We start from the raw sequence: 22,014 nt of genomic DNA, 5'->3' as shown, positions 1-22,014 counted from the left end.
TCTTATCTGAGATACATGAGTATATGATTTATTTAATCTGTATCTAGATTATTTTAAGTTATCTAAGCGCAACACAGTATATATATATTTTTTGTTATAAATATAGAATATTTCTTCTTATTTAGAAAATACAATTTCTTGATTAATTTTATATTCAAGAAAATTGTCTAAATATGAAGACAACATGCAAAAATTTCTGAAGTACGTATTGAGTTCTATCGATGGATAAGATACTTGCGTGTTATAACCTTAAGAAAAGAAATATTTACATGACACTCTATTCTTCTACGTATTACTGTTCGTACGCCGAGAGTGCCGTCATTTATCGGTGATTTCTCGAAGCGAAAACATTACGACTGTGCTTAGGTGCTTTTGACGCTAATGAATTCGTGGCTAGTTCATTAAATAAGGTAAGTTATTAGATAAAAATATTTTTATCTCTCTTTGAATGCATGCATAATGTAAAGAAAACACATAGGCATAGCGCTTTTATATTCTAAAAGACATTTTTCTTCTGTTTTTAAATAGGCAGTAATACACACCTTATATTACAAATACTATTTTTATTATCCTTTGCATATAACTAATATTAAGACATTCTTAGATATGTACATATTATAATAGCATCTTGATTGATTATTTTTACTATAAAATATTTTAAATAAAAACAAAATCTTAATGTTAAAAAATTATTATGTTTAACTTCACATTAGTTATTATAAAATGTGTAAAAAATATTTAATATTATTCATGCTTTCTTTGAAATACAAATAGAAAGAAATACAAATAAATTTTAAATAAATTTAATTTCGTAACGACTGTCCGCTTTGTTGTTTTCATTCGTTTTATCTCTCTTAAGATCAGAAAGGACAAATAGATTTAGAATATAACATGCCAGTAGACATCGAGTTATCACCGATAAAGCTAAACTTGTATATAAAACTTGTATATAAATCCATTATTTCTGAAATATTTTAATGCTTTCACATTTTAAGTTTAACATATTTTTAAAAAGATTTGAAAAAGATTTATCTGAGAGGATGCTCTAACTTATTTTATACATATATAATACCACAGTATATAGTTAAAAAAAAATAAAAATTATATTTACCTTATATCTTAAAAATATAAATAATATTTATAGATATTTATAGATATGGAGTTAAACTATTTTTTCAAATAAAAAAAATATCTTTTTATAAAAAATATTTATTTTGTATTTTTTCATCAATTTTATTTTTAATCTTGTTTCCAATTAATCATATTTGTTTACTAAAAATAAATATATATTTTATTTATTTTCTTCTTTCTTATGTAAAATTCGACAGATTTGTCTTGTTTGTATTGTTCCCTTTTAATAAAGAAATGTTTTTACAGATATCTATAAAGAATTTAACATGACATTCCTAAAACTATTATTAAGTGGTGCTTTAATATGCACTTTCGCTATGGCAATTCCTGTTGACAAAAAGTTGAATATTACGCGACCCGACGGATTTAAGTATTCTTTGTCAGATTCCGTACCTTTGCATTATGATATAAATTATAAAGTCATAATGGATATTTTATCTGGTGAAGTCAATATTAACATTTATACACATGCAATGCAAAACATAAATCTCACTGCATCAAATTTTATAAATATAATGGAAGCGAATTTAAGGCGAATTAACAACAGAGAATTCTACGTACCGAAGTCATATGTTAAAGGAGAAACTGTCTCTTTTAAATTCGATGATGTTATATTACCTGGACTTTACAATCTGCATGTGAAATTTCACACTTCAATTAATAGCTTAAGAGATTTTTTCGAAACCTCGTATACAAACGAAAAAAGCGATGAAGGGTAAGTAGGAATATTAACAACAAATCCTGTCGTAGACTTTTCAGCTCTTAATACCTCTGTTAAAATGTGTTAATTGCAGATGGTTCGTTGCAACAGGATTTCAACCGAGGAAAATCCGGAGAATATTTTCATTTTGGGGCGAGCCAAAATTTAGAGTCTCATATAATATTTCCATAATACATAATAAAAAATACAATGTTTTGTCGAATATGCCGATAAGAGATTCTAAACTTTTATCCGATGATATGATGTTGACATACTTTCACGAGACTCCTTCAATGTCCATAGATAACGTAGCATTTGTGGTATCCGATCTTCATCAGATTATCTTTTCTGAGACAGTCAGTGCGTGGTGCAGAATGCAAGTAGTTCCATATGTGAAATCCGCGCAATATATTGCTGAAAATGTCACTGCCTACTTGAAAAATTATTGGAGTAATTCGAAGAATATTTTTGAGAGAACTTTTCTTTCCTTTGAGAGAAAAGTGGATTATGTAATAATTCCGAATTATCAAGATGAAGTTAAGCAGACTTTGGGATTCGTCTTTTTTAAGTAATCTATATTTTATTATAAAAATAAATATTATAATTTGAAGATAAAATTTTTTAATATTTAAAATTTTTTATATATATAATAATGTTATACATTTTTGTACATCTTAAAAAGAAATGTAAAATTATTTATTTATACAATTACTTTCAGTAATCACTCAAATAATTTCAGTGATATATTATATCTTAAATCATTTAATATTTTAAAATATGAATTTACGTCATGCGTGTTATTTTACATTTATATATTAAAAAGACGCTCTCCAATTTCCATAGCAAATAAAAAATTATATTTATTATTATACATATAACACATTTTTATTAGTATATTTGGATATTTTAAATATTCACGAAAATAACTGCATTTTCTGTAAGCTTTTCTGTTCAGTGTACAAAATAGAGTTATAGCTACATTTTACTATTATTAATATTTTATTAATATTTTACTATTATTAAATGGGAAAAAATATTAAATATTGAAAAATTTTATTATAATTTGTATACTTCCAACATATAAGCTCTTATAATCAATAAGATACATTTAAATAAAAATGTTAAAGCTAATACGAGTGTTTAGACATAGATATCTTTATTATATAGTACTTAAAGTACTTATAAAGTATATTTCTTTCTTAGAGTTCTTTAAGTTCTGCAAAATACAGGCTTTTGTGCTTAACTTGTGCTGCTTTTGATTTTTTACTTATTTAATTATTATACTCATTTACTTATTAATTATTATTTAATTTCTCAACAGAATAAGATAAATTTTGAAAATCGTTTAGAGATATTTTTTAGGATTTTGAAAATAGTTTAACAAGATTTATTAACATTTAAGTATTTTAGATTTATTAAAAACAAAGTCATATAAATCCAATGTTTTTTAATTCTAATATACGTAATAATAATATATAGTTAATTTGTGCCGTTAAACTGTGTTTATTACAAGTGTTCCGACATAATCGTATCGTTATGAATTATTTTTAGGGAAGCAGATATCAGTTATGATGAAGAGCTTGATTTTATCGCTCACAAAATGAAAATTGCGCGATTTGTAGCACATGAGATAACACAGAAATATCTTGGAAATTTATTCAGTTCATCTTATTGGCTTGATACGTTGTTGAACGAGGGTTTTACTATGTTTTTCCAAACATATGTTATTGATAAGGTTATTTTATATCTAAATAATCTAAATAATAAAACTCTTTATATTACTAAATAAATATATAAGTAAAAAGTTTATTAAAGTAAAGTCAGAGTGAAGAAAATGAATTAAAACATAGGATGTTTGTCAATAAATAAAAAGTTTTTAATTTTTGTGAAATCTCTTATTAAAATTATTTATTAAATCTCATATAAATTGTTCCTAGACTTTACCAGATTTCCGGATGATGGATTTGTTCGTAGTTCAAGTGCAACAAGAATGTCTCTATCTGAACACTCATTCTGTTATAAATCCTGCTACAATACACTATAATAATTATTCTGAAACGCATTTACTTTCTTCTTTTTCCCCTATTAAAGGTATGTATACAATTCTGAAATGTATTTACTTTCTTCTTTTCCATATTAAAAGTATATATAATACTTTTTGTGAAAATTTGGCAATTAAACAAAAATTAAATTTCCGAATGTGAATATTGTTAAAAAAATTAAAAATGTTAATTTTAAACGAATTTATTTGTATTTTATTGTTAATTATTATTATTGTATTTTAGCATATTTAATTTTTGTAGTGACAATTAGACACGAATTTTCAAAACATAAAATTAATTTTTTATATCATGCAATTTTATGTTTTTTTAAATCATAATTACAATATTTAACTAATACAACTGCAAAGAAAGTTGTAAAATGATATGAAAATTGACGATTTTTTTACATTATTTTATTTATATTTAATCATTCACTTAATTCTAATTATACTTTTTATTGTTTTTCATGAGTATATTTAACACCATTTAGCTTTCGTTATTTAATTGTGCTCTAAAACTTTGCGGTTATTTAATTTTAATTATAGATACATTCGACAAATTTATGCGCATTGCAATCAAATTATTTTAAATATATGTATATGATTTATTTTATTTTAATCATCGTAGGATCCGTTTTATGGCACATGTTAGAAAGATTCATGCCAAAGGATATATTTTCGAAGGCTATCAATATGTATTTTAAGAAACAGTGAGTATAATAAGTTTTAATATAATACTATATTATATTACATTAAAGAATACTATATTATATTAAAGAAAGATAAAAGCGAAATATCTTATAAGTTTTATAAAACTTCTTTTTTATTATTAAAAGAGGTGGATATTTGAAATACCTTAAAACATATGATTATATATATATATATATATATATATATATATATATATATATATATATTTTTTTTTTTTTTTTTATGGACTTCTCAGTTAATTAATTTAAACACGAGATTTTCTCAATAAATAATGGAGAACAGTGGTTTTTAAATTACAAATTTATTTAAATTAAACTTTTCGAGAATCAAGCTTTAGGCGCATAAGGATAGTATAAAATTTTAATATTTATTTAATTTCAAATATATTTTCTAGAGATAAAAAGGGAAACATGCATTTATAATTAATAATTTAAAAATGTAAATATGAAATAATTTGCAGATTAAATTATTTATAAAGCCATTTATTAACGATTTTTTATCAAATGCACATTATGAAATTTATATATACAGGGTGGCCCACGTAAAGTGTTACAAATTTATATCTCGGAAACGAAGTAATTTAGAAAAAAATGTTTCAGACAAAAGTTCAGTATGGTTTCAAGGGCGACATAAGATGGTGCCATTAGTTTGACCTTGAAGAGTCACCTGAAGGTCACGGGAAGGTCACCTCCAACTTTTTAAATAGGACACCCTATATACTTTTGCATATTCTTGTAGCTCATCTTGAGAGCTTTCCAAAACACTATAATTAAGTTAGTTTTCATTAAGTACTTTCCGAGTTATGAGGCTTAAAATCATTTCTTAATTTTACATATGGAATTGTTAATTGCAAATTATATATTTTTTCTTCAAAACAACTATGTGTTTTCTTTACACCAGTTGATTCCTCTCATTATTTTGTACGTAAAAGTATTAAGGTAAGATAATCGAAAAATGAATATTTTACAAGATATTTTACGGTTTATGTAAAATTAAGAAATTATTTCAAGCCTCATAACTCAAAAAGTACTTAACGAAAAGGTACTTAATTATAGTGTTTTGGAAAGCTCTCGAGATAAGCTACAAGAATATGCAATGACAAATAGTAGGTTCCATTTAAGAAATTGAAGGTGACCTTCATGTGACCTTCAAATAACTCTTCAAGGTCAAACCAATGATACTATCTTATGGCCCCCTCGAAACCATAAAACTTTTGTCTGAAACATTTTTCTCTAAAATGCTTTGTTTCCGAAATAATTGCGTGCGTTAATTAAAATGGCTCACCCTGTATATATACAGGGTGACCCATTTTAACTTAGGCAGCCAAATAACTCGAAAAATAAACAAGATAGAGAAAAATGTTTTAGACAAAAGTTGTATGGTTTCGAGGGGGCCATAAGATGGTATCATTGGTTTGACCTTGAAGAGTCATTTGAAGGTCACGTGAAGGTCACTTCAATTTTTTTAAATGGAATACCCTATATATTTTTGTACATTCTTGTAGCTTATTTCGAGAGCTTTCCAAAACACTATAATTAAGTACCTTTCCGTTAAGTACTTTTTGAGTTATGATGCTTGAAATAATTTCTTAATTTTACATAAACCGTAAAATATCTTGTAAAATATTCATTTTTCGATTATCTTACCTTAATACTTTTATGTACAAAATAATGAGAGGAATCAATTGGTGTAAAGAAAACACATAGTTGTTTTTAAGAAAAAATATGGAATTGTTAATTGCAAATTACATATTTTTTCTTCGAAACAACTATGTGTTTTCTTTACACCAATTGATTCCTCTCATTATTTTGTACATAAAACTATTAAGGTAAGGTAATCGAAAAATGAATATTTTACAAGATATTTTACGGTTTATGTAAAATTAAGAAATTATTTCAAGCCTCATAACTCAAAAAGTACTTAACGAAAATGTACTTAATTATAGTGTTTTGGAAAGCTCTCGAGATGAGCTACAAGAATGTACAAAAATATATAGGATGTTCCATTTAAAAAAATTGAAGTGACCTTCACGTGACCTTCAAATGACTCTTCAAGGTCAAACCAATGATACCATCTTATGGCCCCCTCGAAACCATACAACTTTTGTCTAAAACATTTTTCTCTATCTTGCTTATTTTTCGAGTTATTTGGCTGCCTAAGTTAAAATGGGTCACCCTGTATATATATATATATATATATATATATATATATATATATATATATATATATATATATATGTACATATCTCTCTCTCTCTCTCACCACACACACACACACACACACACACACACACACACACACACACACACACACACACACACACACACACACACACACACACACACACACACACACACACACACACACACACACACACACACACACACACACACACACACACACACACACACACACACAGGGTGTTAAGGCAATCTCTTTTCAAAAATAGCTCTTGTAGAAGAAAGAAAAAATATGTAATTTACAGTTAACAATTACTTATATTTTTTAATTAATTATATTTTTTTTTCGAAACAATTATGTGTTTTCTTTACCAATGTGTTTTCACCAATTGATTCCTCTCATTATTTTGTACATAAGAGTATTAAGGTAAGCTAATCGAAGAATGAATATTTTATTATATATTTTATGGTTTATGTAAAAATTAAGAAATTATTTCAAGCCTTATAACTCGAGAAGTACTCGATGAAAAAATACTTTATTATAGTATATTCTTAAAAGCTCTCGAAATATGTTACAAGAGCTTTTTTTTGGGGAAGAGATTGCCCTGACACCCTGTGTGTGTGTGTGTGTGTATATAATATTGTATTTTATATATACATATATATATATATATATATATATATATATATATATATGTATGTATGTATGTATAATATTTACATTACAATATAATATTAAATGTTATAGATTTAATCGGACTAGCGCGAAAACTTCTGGCAAATTATGGATTATAATGCAAAATGCCATAGATGCATTAGTTCCTAAGTATCGATTTGACGTAAAAAAATTCATATATTCATGGGCTATGCAGAGGCATTATCCTGTGCTGGAGGTGATACGGAATTATTCTACTAATGTGGCAACAATATCGCTACATTTTCAAGATAAATTAGATGAAGAACAATATTATACCAATGATCTATTATTACCATTGACCTATTCTGTAGGATCGAATCCCGATTTTGATATAACTTCGTCACTGATTTGGACGACACCTTTATATATTCTAGGTACCCTTTATAAAAAACTTTATTTTCCTAATGAAGATAAATGGATCATTTTCAACGTACAACAAACTGGTAAATATTGAATAAATTTATAATTTTATCTATTTTTTTATTATAAAAATTAAGCTTCTACATTTATGTATACATATAAATCTTGTAAGAACTTCAAGTTGTTTCACGCATTACACAAATGTGATTCAGTATATGGAATTACATTTTATGAAGTATTTCGGGATGTCAATATTAAGTGTATTTTGTATAATCTCTCTGAATATACAATCTGAACATTACGCTTGTCAAAAATAAAATAATTCAAATTTATATACAATTTTATTTATATACAATTTTTTTCATATCTAAATTTTTCAGGATTATTTTATTGTCTTTTATCATATGTCCAATATGATTTTATAATTAATAGTAAACAAAATATATTGATAATACATATATCGAAATTTGATCGATAATAATATACACAAAAATTTCTATTCTTTAATATATTAAAATTTTTAACAAAATACAATTTAAAAGTTTAATAATTTAATAAAAATTTGTATAACAGGATATTATCGTGTCAATTATGATGATGAGAATTGGCGAAGAATTGCGCATTACTTGAATTCTGATAACTATACTAATATACATGTTCTCAATCGAGCGCAAATTATCGATGACGCATTCCATCTTGCACTAGAAAATAAACTTAATTTTTCCGTATTCTGGGAAATAGTGAATTATTTATCGCGAGAGAAAGATTATGTAGCATGGTATCCTATGATCAAAATTTTTGAATACATGTCAAATATGTTCGCATTTCCAAAAACTCATCTTGATGAAGATCTCAAGGTAGATTCATTGTCATTAATAAAGTACCTATATCAATAAAATTACATTAGATATTAAAAAAAGGTCAAATGCATAAAATAATGATTTTATATCATAATTCTGACATAATTTTTTAGAAAGTGAAATGTGTAATTAGAAAAGAATTTATTTATATGCTAAAATTATAAGCTAATCTTTTTTGAAAATTAGAAAGTAACTTCTAGTGCCATTACCATTAAAATATATTTTTTATCAAATTATAGGAAATATTAGAAAAAATGCAGAACATATTTAAATATTTAGAAATGCAGACGTATGATGATGTGAATGTACAAATCAAAGATCTTGATAAATCTTTAAATCAAGAACTTGCAAAATGGAAATGTATAATCCATGATGTCATGTGTAAAATGGCAGCCAAACATAAATTAGAATATCATTTGACAGATCCTGAAAATAATGAGTAATTTTTCTCATAATCGTTATTTTTTTTTATATTTTTTGTACGCATATACGAGGGTCGTTTGATAAGTTTGGAAAAAAAGCAAGTAAAACACATTTTTTTGGAAAAAATCTACGTTATTTCTCAACATAGTCTCCATCGAGGTCTATACACTTAGCCCAACGAATTTCCAATTTTTTAATACCGTCGGAAAAGTAGGCTGTCTTAAAGCCTGCAAAATACTCGTTGACGGCGACAACTTCCTCGTTCAACGAGAATTTCTTTCCACCGAGCCAGATTTTCAAATTTGGAAACAGGAAGAATTCGCACGGAACCAAATCCGGAGAATAGGGTGGATGGGGAATTAATTCGAAACGCAATTCGTGTAATTTTACCAATTTTTGTTTTTTTTCCATTTTTGTAACAACAGCCAAATCACTCGCTTCAAATGACTATCGAACGTAAACAACGCGTTACTTTTGCCTGAAATTTTTTTTGGAGAGATACGAAAGAGGGAACTTTACAAGCAACAAGTCACCAAATGGATTGTGACGCAATTTCACGGAAAGAATGACCGCAAAAATCGCCCGTTTCGTGGACCTCGAGTTTTGATACGATTTTGGTGGTAAATGATTGTATATCATCAAACATTCATCCCCTAAAAATTTCGAATTGAGCATATCTTTTATTGCTGAGATATGAAGGGTTGAAGTTGGTATTATTCACGAATGAAGGGTACGCCATTTTACACGTTCAACACAAGATACTTTAAGGTTATTCACAATTTTGACTTAAACGTCGATTTGAGGTCACGATAAATTAGTCTTCTAACAGATAAACAAATCTTATCTGAAACATTTTTTGATATGAGAAATAACCTCGAGGTATTTTGTGTTGAACGGATAAAATGGCATACCCTTCATTGATGTATAGTGACCAATTTAACCCCTCATATCTCAGTAATAAAAGGTATGCTCAATCTGAAATTTTCAGAGGATTGATGTTCTATGATGTACAATTATTTACCGCCAAAATCGACTCAAACTTCGATGTCCACGAAACGGGCGATTTTAGGCCTGTTTTTGCGGTCATTCTTTACCAAACTTATCAAACGACTCACGTAATAAATCTTTTATCGAAGAGATTATAAACTAAACATTGGTGATATGTTGAAAACATTTGTTTTTCTGACTCTCGTAGACTTTTACCTGCGTGGAAGAAATGGATATATTGCAATGGTTTAAAAACAGCGAACTTCCAAATATGGTACAATTTAGCATATGAATGGACATTTTTAGTACGTAAAATGTACGATGAAAAATATGATCTTGAAATTTTCAAAAGCCTTGATTGTTCTGAAAATCCAGAATTTATACTTATTTACCTGCAAAATATTATACCGACCTTCCACGTATTTATATTGGAATCTTATGAATCAGATATCAATTTTGAAGCACGAAAAAAAGATGTTGATACTGCAATGACTAATATTTTTCTTTCTACTCTTGCGAAGCATGCTAATAAAATATCTAAACAAATATTGAAGAATTATCGCGAATTAAAATATAGGTATAGTAATATATATTATCTTATATATACAAAAACATTCTATTCATAATTATGAAAATGTGTGTGTAAGTGGTGTGTATATATTAAATGTAAATCTGTATTTGTACTGTTTTATTTTTACAGAAAACAGGTCAGTATAACCGTAGTGATGATTGTGCTTATTAATAACGTGAATTCTAAGGATAAACTTGACGAGGTAATTCTGTTATGAATTTATATTTTACATTCATTTCTAAAGTTTTTATTATAATATATATATATATATATATATATATATATATATATATATATATATATATATATATACAGGGTGACCCATTTTAACTTAGGCAGCCAAATAACTCGAAAAATAAGCAAGATAGAGAAAAATGTTTTAGACAAAAGTTGTATGGTTTCGAGGGGGCCATAAGATGGTATCATTGGTTTGACCTTGAAGAGTCATTTGAAGGTCACGTGAAGATCACTTCAATTTTTTTAAATGGAATACCCTATATATTTTTGTACATTCTTGTAGCTTATTTCGAGAGCTTTCCAAAACACTATAATTAAGTACCTTTCCGTTAAGTACTTTTTGAGTTATGATGCTTGAAATAATTTCTTAATTTTACATAAACCGTAAAATATCTTGTAAAATATTCATTTTTCGATTATCTTACCTTAATACTTTTATGTACAAAATAATGAGAGGAATCAATTGGTGTAAAGAAAACACATAGTTGTTTTTAAGAAAAAAAATGTAATTTGCAATTAACAATTACATTTTTTTCTTCGAAACAACTATGTGTTTTCTTTACACCAATTGATTCCTCTCATTATGTTGTGCATAAAAGTATTAAGGTAAGATAATAGAAAAATGAATGTTTTACAAGATATTTTACGGTTTATGTAAAATTAAGAAATGATTTCAAGCTTCATAACTCGAAAAGTACTTAATGAAAACTAACTTAATTATAGTGTTTTGGAAAGCCCTCGAGATGAGCTACAAGAATGTGTAAAAATATATAGGGTGTTCCACTTTAAAAAATTGAAGTGACCTTCACGTGACCTTCAAATGACTCTTCAAGGTCAAATCAATGGTACCATCTTATGGCCCCCTCGAAACCATACAAAACATGTCTGAACCATTTTTCTCTAAAATCAAAAATGAGAGAGATATTTGGGGTGGACACTTAAAATGGGACACCCTGTATATATACAGGGTGTATCAGACCACCCGTGCCAGCCAAATCTCGAAAACCAAGAACGACAGACAAAAATATTTCAGACAAAAGTTGTAGGGTTTCAAGTAACGTATTATATAGTAATATTGGTACGACCTTGAATAGTGTCGTCAAGGTCACGTGAAGGTCATCTTAAATTTCTTAAATGGAACCCCCTATTTTTCATTACATATTCTTGTAGCTTATCTCGAGGGCTTTTCAAAACACTATAATAAAGTATTTTTTCATTGAGTACTTTTCGAGTTATGAGGCTTGAAATAATATCTTAATTTTACATAAACCATAAAATATCTTGTAAAATATTCATTTTTAGATTATCTTACCTTAATACTTTTATGTACAAAATAATGAGAGGAATCAATTGGTGTAAAGAAAACACAAAATTGTTTCGAAAAAAAGAATGTAATTTGCAATTAACAATTACATTTTTTTTTTCGAAACAATTTTGTGTTTTCTTTACACCAATTGATTCCTCTCATTATTTTGTACATAAAAGTATTAAGGTAAGATAATCGAAAAATGAATATTTTACAAGATACTTTACGATTTATGTAAAATTAAGAAATGATTTCAAGCCTCATAACTCGAAAAGTACTCAATGAAAAAATACTTTATTATAGTGTTTTGAAAAGCCCTCGAGATAAGCTACAAGAATATGTAATGAAAAATAGGGGATTCCATTTAAGAAATTTAAGATGACTTTCACGTGACCTTGACAACACTATTCAAGGTCGTACCAATATTACTATATAATACGTTACTTGAAACCCTACAACTTTTGTCTGAAATATTTTTGTCTGTCGTTTTTGGTTTTCGAGATATTTGGCTGGCACGGGTGGTCTGATACACCCTGTATATATATATATATATATATATATATATATATATATATATATATATATATATATATATATATACGAGTATATACAGGGTGTAACTGAAAAAGCGCCCACGAAGCAAATAGCGTTATTTCTGATTAAAAATCGAGTCGAAAAGTCCTGAACCATTTTTTTCTATAACGCTGGTAAATGTGCTGAATAGGGGACCCAGCCCCAATGACCTTGACCTTTACGTATGTTATCAAAGTCACTGTCCTAAGTAACATGCAAAAGATTTTAGCCGTCACTCGTTGTTTATTAAAAAGTTATAAACAAAAGAAGTTTTACGAATTTCACATAATTTTCGGACACCATGTACAATAACAGACCTCTTGTCGCGTTGAAAGTTATAAACGTAAATAAACGTAAAGAAAAACGCAAAAAAGGTAAATTAAAGGTAAATAAAAAAAAGGTAAACAATTTAAATTTATATAGAATTTAATACAATTTAATACAATTCAAAAAATATCATGTATGTATACACACACACACACACACACACGCGCGCGCGCGCGGGTGGTGCGAGGGGGGCCTTCGCCCCCCCCTCCCGCAACCGCCCCGCCGGCAAGGTGGACCTCGCTTTACAACTTACAGCATGTATCCATTGTGATTGAACTCTTCGCAATGTGTTCCCTCGCGTGTGTGTGTGTGTACACGTACATTTATGATATTTTTTAATTGTATTAAATGTATTTGAAATAATTATTTTTTTACATAACAGCTAATTTAAGTTATTGTACATTTCTATTATAATCGATGTACTTGCTAATGAACATATATTATTGATAAATATGTATTTATTCAGCATTATTATTGTTAATGGGATACAAATCTTTTGCATGTTACTCAGAACGGAGATCTTGATAAGATATAGAGGCCTGTTATTGTACATGGTGTCCGAAAATTATGTGAAGTTCCTAAAATTTCTTTCGTTTATAACTTTTTAATAAACAACGAGCGACGGCTAAAATCTTTTGCATTTTACTCAGGACAGTGACCTTGATAACATATGTCAAGGTCAAGGTCATTGGGGCTAGGTCCCCTATTCAGCACATTTACCGAAAATTTGGTAATTATATACATTAGCGATTCCTCACCGATTTCAATGACCTTGAAATATGTTGTCGGGAGCATGATTCTGAACAACTTTTCCTTATACATGTTACCGCCGCTCGGCCTTAGTTTCCGAGATATTTATAAAAATATTTTATGGTTTTGCAATATTGTCACCATTATGAAATAACTTTTTTGCACCATGTATTCAGTTTTTGACAAAGTAATAATGTTTATCAAAAAGAGTTGTAAAGCGAGATCCTACCGGCGGGGTAGTTGCGGGAGGGGGGGCCGAAGACCCCCCTTGCACCCCCCGCGCGTGTGTGTGTGTAATATACATACATTTCTGATATTTTTTAATTTGTATAGAATTTAATACAATTTAATACAATTAAAAAATATCAGAAATGTATGTGTACACACACACACACACACACACACGCGCGCGCGCGCGGGGGGGCCTTCGGCCCCCCCTCCCGCAACCACCCCGCCGGTAGGATCTCGCTTTACAACTCTTTTTGGTAAACATTATTACTTTGTCAAAAACTGAATACATGGTGCAAAAAAGTTATTTCATAATGGTGACAATACTGCAAAACCATAAAATATTTTTATAAATATCTCGGAAACTAAGGCCGAGCGGCGGTAACATGTATAAGGAAAAGTTGTTCAGAATCATGCTCTCGACAACATATTTCAAGGTCATTGAAATCGGTGAGGACTCGCTAATGTATATAATTACCGAAAATTTTGACAAGGAGGCTAAAGGTCGGTGCTTATTGGCACAACTTTACTCAATATTTACCGCTTTATTAAGCATTATAGAAAAAAATGATTCAAGACTTTTCGACTCGATTTTTAATCAGGAATAACACTATTTGCTCCGTGGGCGCTTTTTCAGTTACACCCTGTATATATCTTTTATATCTAAAAACGTCGCACATCTTACACAATATACATATTTAACATATTTTATATGCATGTATTAATATAATAATATTAATAACGAAAAAAATGTTGCATCTGTTTCGTGATATTAATAATTTGTTACCCATACAGCACCGAAAGATTGCAAAAACGTTGCATAGACCTAACATTGAAACATTGTAATATTGCATAGAAGTTGCGAAATGTTTCTGCAACATTACTGCAAGCTTGCAGCAACGTTGAAATGTCCGCCCTCAGAAATATTACAATGTAAGATTGTAGTAATGTTACGGTGCAACGTATTTGCAATATTAAAACGGGTTTTGCTATTGCAAATGCAGACTGTTTTAAATTTAATAAATAAACTTTGAAAATATAAAGAAATGTTTAAGAAAGATAAGAAAAAAAACATTTACCGCCTTTGAAAAAAAATATCTATTAGTGTTTTTTATCAAATGTGTCTTATTAAATATTTATCTCAATAATATACATACAATTATTTTACATACACTCGGTACCAGAATATTTTAATACGTGCAATAAATGAATTATTTCCCATTTACCGATTCAATGAAGAAAAATCTGTTTAATATTCTGAATCCCAACGAGGGATCTAGATTATTAAACAAATTATTATTTGTTTAATAATCTAGATCCCTTATTAGGATTCAGAATATTAAATAAATCAAGTCAGTTTATCAGAAATTTAACTGACACAAGACAAAAAATATATAATTACTACATTAGTCCTTTGTAGGCCTTATATCCACTTTAGATGAAAATTCGAATACGAGTTAGTTAAGTTTGGTGTCGCCACATAGCGGCAAGTAAAGAAACACATGTTATACATTTTCGCTATGTTAAAATGTTGCTGCAACATTGCCAAAGTAATATTACAAAATAATGTCTCTGCAATATTTCTGCAGCATTACACTGCTATGTGCAATGTTGTAACATTGCAGCAATGTTGATGCAAGCTTCTGTGCTGTATGGGTAATTATCATTTGATGATTTGTTGATAATAAATATTAATATTGAAATAATTTCAGATAAATGATTTCGTGAAATATCATACGGAATCAATATCAATTTTGGCAGTTCAACATAAGATAAAAACACGCTTATTTGAAATCAACGACCAGATACAATTTTTTCAAACTATGTTTCATCAGAATGAAATAAATTACATCACGTAATTATATATATATATATATATATATATATATATATAAAATTACATCATATAAAATTACACCACCTAAACTCTCAATACTTTTATATCTTTCTCATAATTTTTGTATATTTATAATCATTTACTATTTATATGTCGTTTTCAATTATTTATTTGATTATTTCTAATTATGTAATATTTTTAATTTTTTTATTGATGCTTTTTTGTTATTTTGTTTTAATATTTATATTTAATTATTAACTTACATTTATATAACATATATATATGTTTGCATAGCAGTATGCATACATACATGTAAATATATATATATATATATATGTGTGTGTGTGTGTATCTATATATGTATGTATGTATGCATACTGTTTAAACAACTTTCTATTAAATATGTATTAAAGTATATAAATATATTCTTAATATCTCAGAGAGATATTAAATTTAATATCTATTAGATATGAACTTTAATATCTTTATGGTTTATTATATTAATATTTAATTAATGCAATAATTACTATTAATATCAATATTATTACTTTATATATTAATATTTATTATTAATATATTTTCGACATATTAATTTTTACATTTAATGTAATAATAATTTTAATGTTAAAAATGTATACTTTCTTTATTCTGTATATTCTTTTGTATATCTTTCTTCGTACATTTTAAAATAAATAAATCAAAATTATTATGAAAAAATCTAGTATCTAATTTCTCTTTTATAAACTTCTACTTAAAGTTCTTCGTTATCCTAAAAAACATTTCCTGTTGAACTAATTCTTTAATTTTACTCTTTTTTTTCCCATATTATGTATTTACTACACAACCATATAGAAAATGGAAAATGGAGTAAAAAATGTTATAAATGTAACATTATTGTGACATTATTTGTATCTATATATAAAGACACACACACACACACACACACACACACACACACACACACACACACACACACACACACACACACACACACACACACACACATGTGTACATACACAGAGACATCTTAACATATTTATAATCATATTATTATGTTTGTTCCTTATACTCTTTGATATGACGTTTTTTATATGTTATGTGTATTATACAGAGTGTATAAAAAGTACCAGGACGGTGAAATATCTCGAAAACTAAGCATTTCAGAAAAAAATGTTTCAGATAAAAGTTGTAGGATTTTGAAAGATCTATTTACTGGCGCTATAAGTTTAACCTTGGGTGGCGTCGCCAAGGTCAGAGCAAGGTCATCTAGAATTTTTTAAATGGGACCCCCTATTTTTTATTACATATTCTTGTAGCCCTTCTTCAGACCTTTTTAAAATACTATAATTAAGTACCTTTTCGTTAAATACTTTTCGAGTTATGAGGCTTGAAATCATTTCTTAATTTTACATAAACCGTAAAATATCTTGTAAAATATTCATTTTTCGATTATTTTACCTTAATACTTTTATGTACAAAATAATGAGGAATCAATTGGTGTAAAGAAAATACATAGTTGTTTCGAAGAAAAAGTATGTAATTTGCAATTAACAATTACATACTTTTTCTTTAAAATAACTATGTATTTTCTTTACACCAATTGATTCCTCTCATTATTTTGTACATAAAAGTATTAAGGTAAAATAATCGAAAAATGAATATTTTACAAAATATTTTACGGTTTATGTAAAATTAAGAAATGATTTCAAGCCTCATAACCATCAGCATAGTGAGGATCTGATATAATATATCAAGAACCTATGTAAATCTATAATAGCATGCTTGATTCATATCGTCTTAAGAAGATAAAGTACATACATTAATTACGTGATATAGTATATCAAGCTGCAAATATTATCAGTTTTTGATGATCCCTCGAAGCGAGACGATCACGATTAAGCTTATATGTTTTCGATACTAATAAATTCATAGCTGGTTCAATAAAAATAAGATAAGTTATTAGACAAAATATTTTTATATCTCTCTTCGAATGCATGCATAATGTAAAGAAAAGACATAGCACTTCTATTTTCTAAAAAAACTTTTTGTGTTTTCAAATGAACATTAACACGCTTCTTTTCTTACAAATACTATTTTTATCCTTTGCATATGTTATAACTATTATTAAGACATTCAGATATTATAATAGTATCTAATAATCTCTTGCTTTTATTTTTACTGTAAAAATATTTTAAATCAAAATAAAGTCTTAATAATAAACAAAAATATTTCTAAATCTATCTCATTGTCAGTTCATGTTATTAGCTTGATATGTTTAACGAAGGTTTTATTATGTTTTTCGAAACTTATTGTCCCTATTTGGCCCTGGCTGACTAATTTAAAAATCGTTTTCAAGATCATGTAAAGGCCAACTAATTTTTTTCAAATGGAATTATTCTAATTTTTTTTATATAAATCAATTCTCTGTTCGCAATTCGACATTAAAAATTATAAGGATAGTATAGTAAAAAATTGAATATATATAGTTTACAATATTTGAGTACTTATAATTTACAAGATATTGTATCTTTTAATTTTACATAATTTTACATAAACTAATTTAGCTGCTCATTATAAATTAATATTTTTCTTCAAACCAACTATGTGTTCTCTTTATATCAATTTATCCATTATATTAATTTCATTATTTTATGCATAAAAATGTTGAAGCAAGATAATCGAAAAATATTTTACGAGATATTTAATAATTTAATAAAATTAAATTAGTAATAAAGCTCTCTTAAATTAATAAAATAAATGATTAAGATAGGCATGGAGAGCTGAAGATCATTATTAGTAACGAGTTGTACAGATTAAAAAGACCAGTAGAAAACATTAATAGTTAAAACTTCAATTTAATAAAACAATGATGTTTAGACAATTTAAAAGCGGACGTTTCGACTTGTATTTAAGTCATCTTCAGCGCATATTATTCTCGGAAAGTATACAAATGTTGTACGCAATGAACATGTATATAAATTTATAAATCGCAGTAAAACGGCAGGGAGATCATCTTACGGTTAGACCCATGGAGGAAACGGACACTACAAATTTAGGTTAATAAGCCCAAATTTGTGTGGTTCTAATGGACGTTTGTCAACCACCAGATCATTAGCCGGACTAAAATTAAGTGCACTCGTATACAGTTGATTCAAGAAATTACATTAACATGAGACAATAACCGGTGAACAGAATTAAAATTAAAAATAATAAAATTAAATTAAATAAATACAAATTAAGAAATTGTTGCACTTATCAGTGATTTACATCAAATTAACAATGTAAAGTTTAATGAGTAAAGAGTAACTTACAATATCATGATGAATATGGATAATTTATATGTCATTGGAAAACTTTATGAACTATATACGAATACCAATCTAATAATCCCTTAAAAGCTATATGTTACTTCCTTCATCGAAGGTACAAATATAAATGATAGATAAACGATCATTATACTGGTATAAATTTTTCTGTGTATGACCTTAAGCATCAGGAAGTTTGTTTATTATTTCATTGTATATGTCAGGAAAGCATTCTGTGTCTGTTTGTGAATTTAAGCCGTTACGTTGTCGTTTAATATAAATCATTTCAGAAATTAACCTTTTGTAATAAAAGGTTTCTCTGTCTAAAATCTTCACGTCATCCCATTTAAAATCGTGATTAAAATTCAATCTATGTTCTGTGATGGCAGACCTATTCGTTATATTTTTATTAATATTCTTCTTGTGTTCATTTATCCTAGTGCTTAATTTCCTGCATGTTTGTCCAACATATGTTGCATCACAACTCTCGCATTCAATCTTATAAACAACATTAGTGTGAGAGCCCTTTGGAATAACGTCTTTATGGGCTCTTATGATCGCATTAAGCTTGTTAAGACTAAAATATGACAAGACAGTATCCGTGTCTTTTATAAAACTCTTCATATTATCAGTCAAGGATGGAATGAATGGAACCGTAAAATACGAAACACTCTCACTGTCAATTTCAGGTTTATTAGCGGAGTCATTATGCAACAATTGGCGAAGTCTCTGATTAATGTTATCAAATATAAATTTTAAAGGATAACCATTATTAAATAAAATCCCGATAATATCTATTATGTTATTCCGATGAAACCTAGGGTCCGACAATTTGTAGGCCCTGTCAACCAAACTAAAAATTGTACCTCTTTTCTGGCATTCAGGGTGTTGTGAGTGAAAATTCAGATATCTACTGGAGTACGTTGGTTTATGGTACCAATTAAAATGTAGTCTATTGTTTTCGGATAAAATAGTAATTTCCAAAAAACTCAGAGTTTTATTATTTTCGACTTCAATGGTGAACTGTAGTCTAGGATTAGATGAATTAAAAATCTTTAGAACGTGGTCAACCAAATTGAACGGACAAGCAGTGATAATATCGTCAACATATCTAAAGTAGAATGGTGGTGTAAATCCAATTGTATTCAAGGCTTTATTTTCCAAATCCTGCATCACTATATTGGCAATAATTGGAGACAAAGGAGAACCCATCGGAGTACCAAACAATTGACGATAATATGTATTATTAAATGTAAAGTAAGTGGAATTTAGTACAAATCTCACCCCCAGTAAAAACTCAAGTTTGGGAAGGTCCGTGTATTCTTTAATATAGTCCCATCTATTTGAAACACTTTCCATAGCAAGATCCACAGGAATATTAGTGAATAATGATACTACGTCTAGAGAAATGAGTTTGTAATTTTCTTCTACATGTACGTTCCTCAGTCTGTTAACCAATTCAAAACTGTTTTCAATATAGCTGTCAGCCGTAGGAAAGCCTTTGATCATAGTTTTGTGTAAAAATACTGCTAACTGGTAAAGGGGGGTGTTAACGCACGATACGATCAGTCTGAACGGGCAGCCCGGCTTGTGCACTTTCGGTAAACTGTAAGAACGTGGGAGGGTACCTTCACTAAATGACAAGGAGCGGTACGATGCTAGTGAAATATACTCGTTATTTTTCCATCTTGTTAGCAGTGATATTATCACTGCTTGTCCGTTCAATTTGGTTGACCACGTTCTAAAGATTTTTAATTCATCTAATCCTAGACTACAGTTCACCATTGAAGTCGAAAATAATAAAACTCTGAGTTTTTTGGAAATTACTATTTTATCCGAAAACAATAGACTACATTTTAATTGGTACCATAAACCAACGTACTCCAGTAGATATCTGAATTTTCACTCACAACACCCTGAATGCCAGAAAAGAGGTACAATTTTTAGTTTGGTTGACAGGGCCTACAGATTGTCGGACCCTAGGTTTCATCGGAATAACATAATAGATATTATTGGGATTTTACTTAATAATGGTTATCCTTTAAAATTTATATTTGATAACATTAATCAGAGACTTCGCCAATTGTTGCATAATGACTCCGCTAATAAACCTGAAATTGACAGTGAGAGTGTTTCGTATTTTACGGTTCCATTCATTCCATCCTTGACTGATAATATGAAGAGCTTTATAAAAGACACGGATACTGTCTTGTCATATTTTAGTCTTAACAAGCTTAATGCGATCATAAGAGCCCATAAAGACGTTATTCCAAAGGGCTCTCACACTAATGTTGTTTATAAGATTGAATGCGAGAGTTGTGATGCAACATATGTTGGACAAACATGCAGGAAATTAAGCACTAGGATAAATGAACACAAGAAGAATATTAATAAAAATATAACGAATAGGTCTGCCATCACAGAACATAGATTGAATTTTAATCACGATTTTAAATGGGATGACGTGAAGATTTTAGACAGAGAAACCTTTTATTACAAAAGGTTAATTTCTGAAATGATTTATATTAAACGACAACGTAACGGCTTAAATTCACAAACAGACACAGAATGCTTTCCTGACATATACAATGAAATAATAAACAAACTTCCTGATGCTTAAGGTCATACACAGAAAAATTTATACCAGTATAATGATCGTTTATCTATCATTTATATTTGTACCTTCGATGAAGGAAGTAACATATAGCTTTTAAGGGATTATTAGATTGGTATTCGTATATAGTTCATAAAGTTTTCCAATGACATATAAATTATCCATATTCATCATGA

General features: G+C 28.1%; 2 protein-coding genes across 2 annotated transcripts; one reads left to right on the top strand and one right to left on the bottom strand.

Moving 5' to 3' along the window:
• Positions 1 to 288: 288 nt before the first annotated feature.
• Positions 289 to 16,265, top strand: LOC145968631 (aminopeptidase N-like). The gene is made up of 12 exons (XM_083094250.1): positions 289 to 410; positions 1,378 to 1,846; positions 1,926 to 2,399; positions 3,383 to 3,566; positions 3,769 to 3,922; positions 4,501 to 4,582; positions 7,512 to 7,903; positions 8,394 to 8,677; positions 8,920 to 9,119; positions 10,299 to 10,667; positions 10,791 to 10,863; positions 15,795 to 16,265. Exons 2-12 carry the CDS (start codon positions 1,398 to 1,400, stop codon positions 15,939 to 15,941), a joined length of 2,808 nt encoding a protein of 935 aa, XP_082950376.1. The 5' UTR covers positions 289 to 410; positions 1,378 to 1,397; the 3' UTR covers positions 15,942 to 16,265.
• Positions 16,266 to 19,404: 3,139 nt separating this feature from the next.
• LOC145968394 (uncharacterized) lies at positions 19,405 to 21,009 on the bottom strand. The gene is made up of 2 exons (XM_083093817.1): positions 20,147 to 21,009; positions 19,405 to 19,801 (listed from the first exon to the last, which is right to left on the bottom strand). The coding sequence occupies exons 1-2, from the start codon at positions 21,007 to 21,009 to the stop codon at positions 19,405 to 19,407; spliced, it is 1,260 nt and encodes a 419-aa protein (XP_082949943.1).
• Between the last annotated feature and the right edge of the window lie 1,005 nt (positions 21,010 to 22,014).

The sequence above is a fragment of the Camponotus vicinus genome, unplaced genomic scaffold (assembly GCF_025532165.1).
Source record: "Camponotus vicinus isolate PSW18456_S1 unplaced genomic scaffold, iyCamVici1.0 SCAF_3, whole genome shotgun sequence".
NCBI lineage: Eukaryota > Metazoa > Arthropoda > Insecta > Hymenoptera > Formicidae > Camponotus > Camponotus vicinus.
The sequence above is the reverse complement of the archived record's forward strand: the minus strand, read 5'-3'. Positions and strand labels throughout refer to the sequence as shown.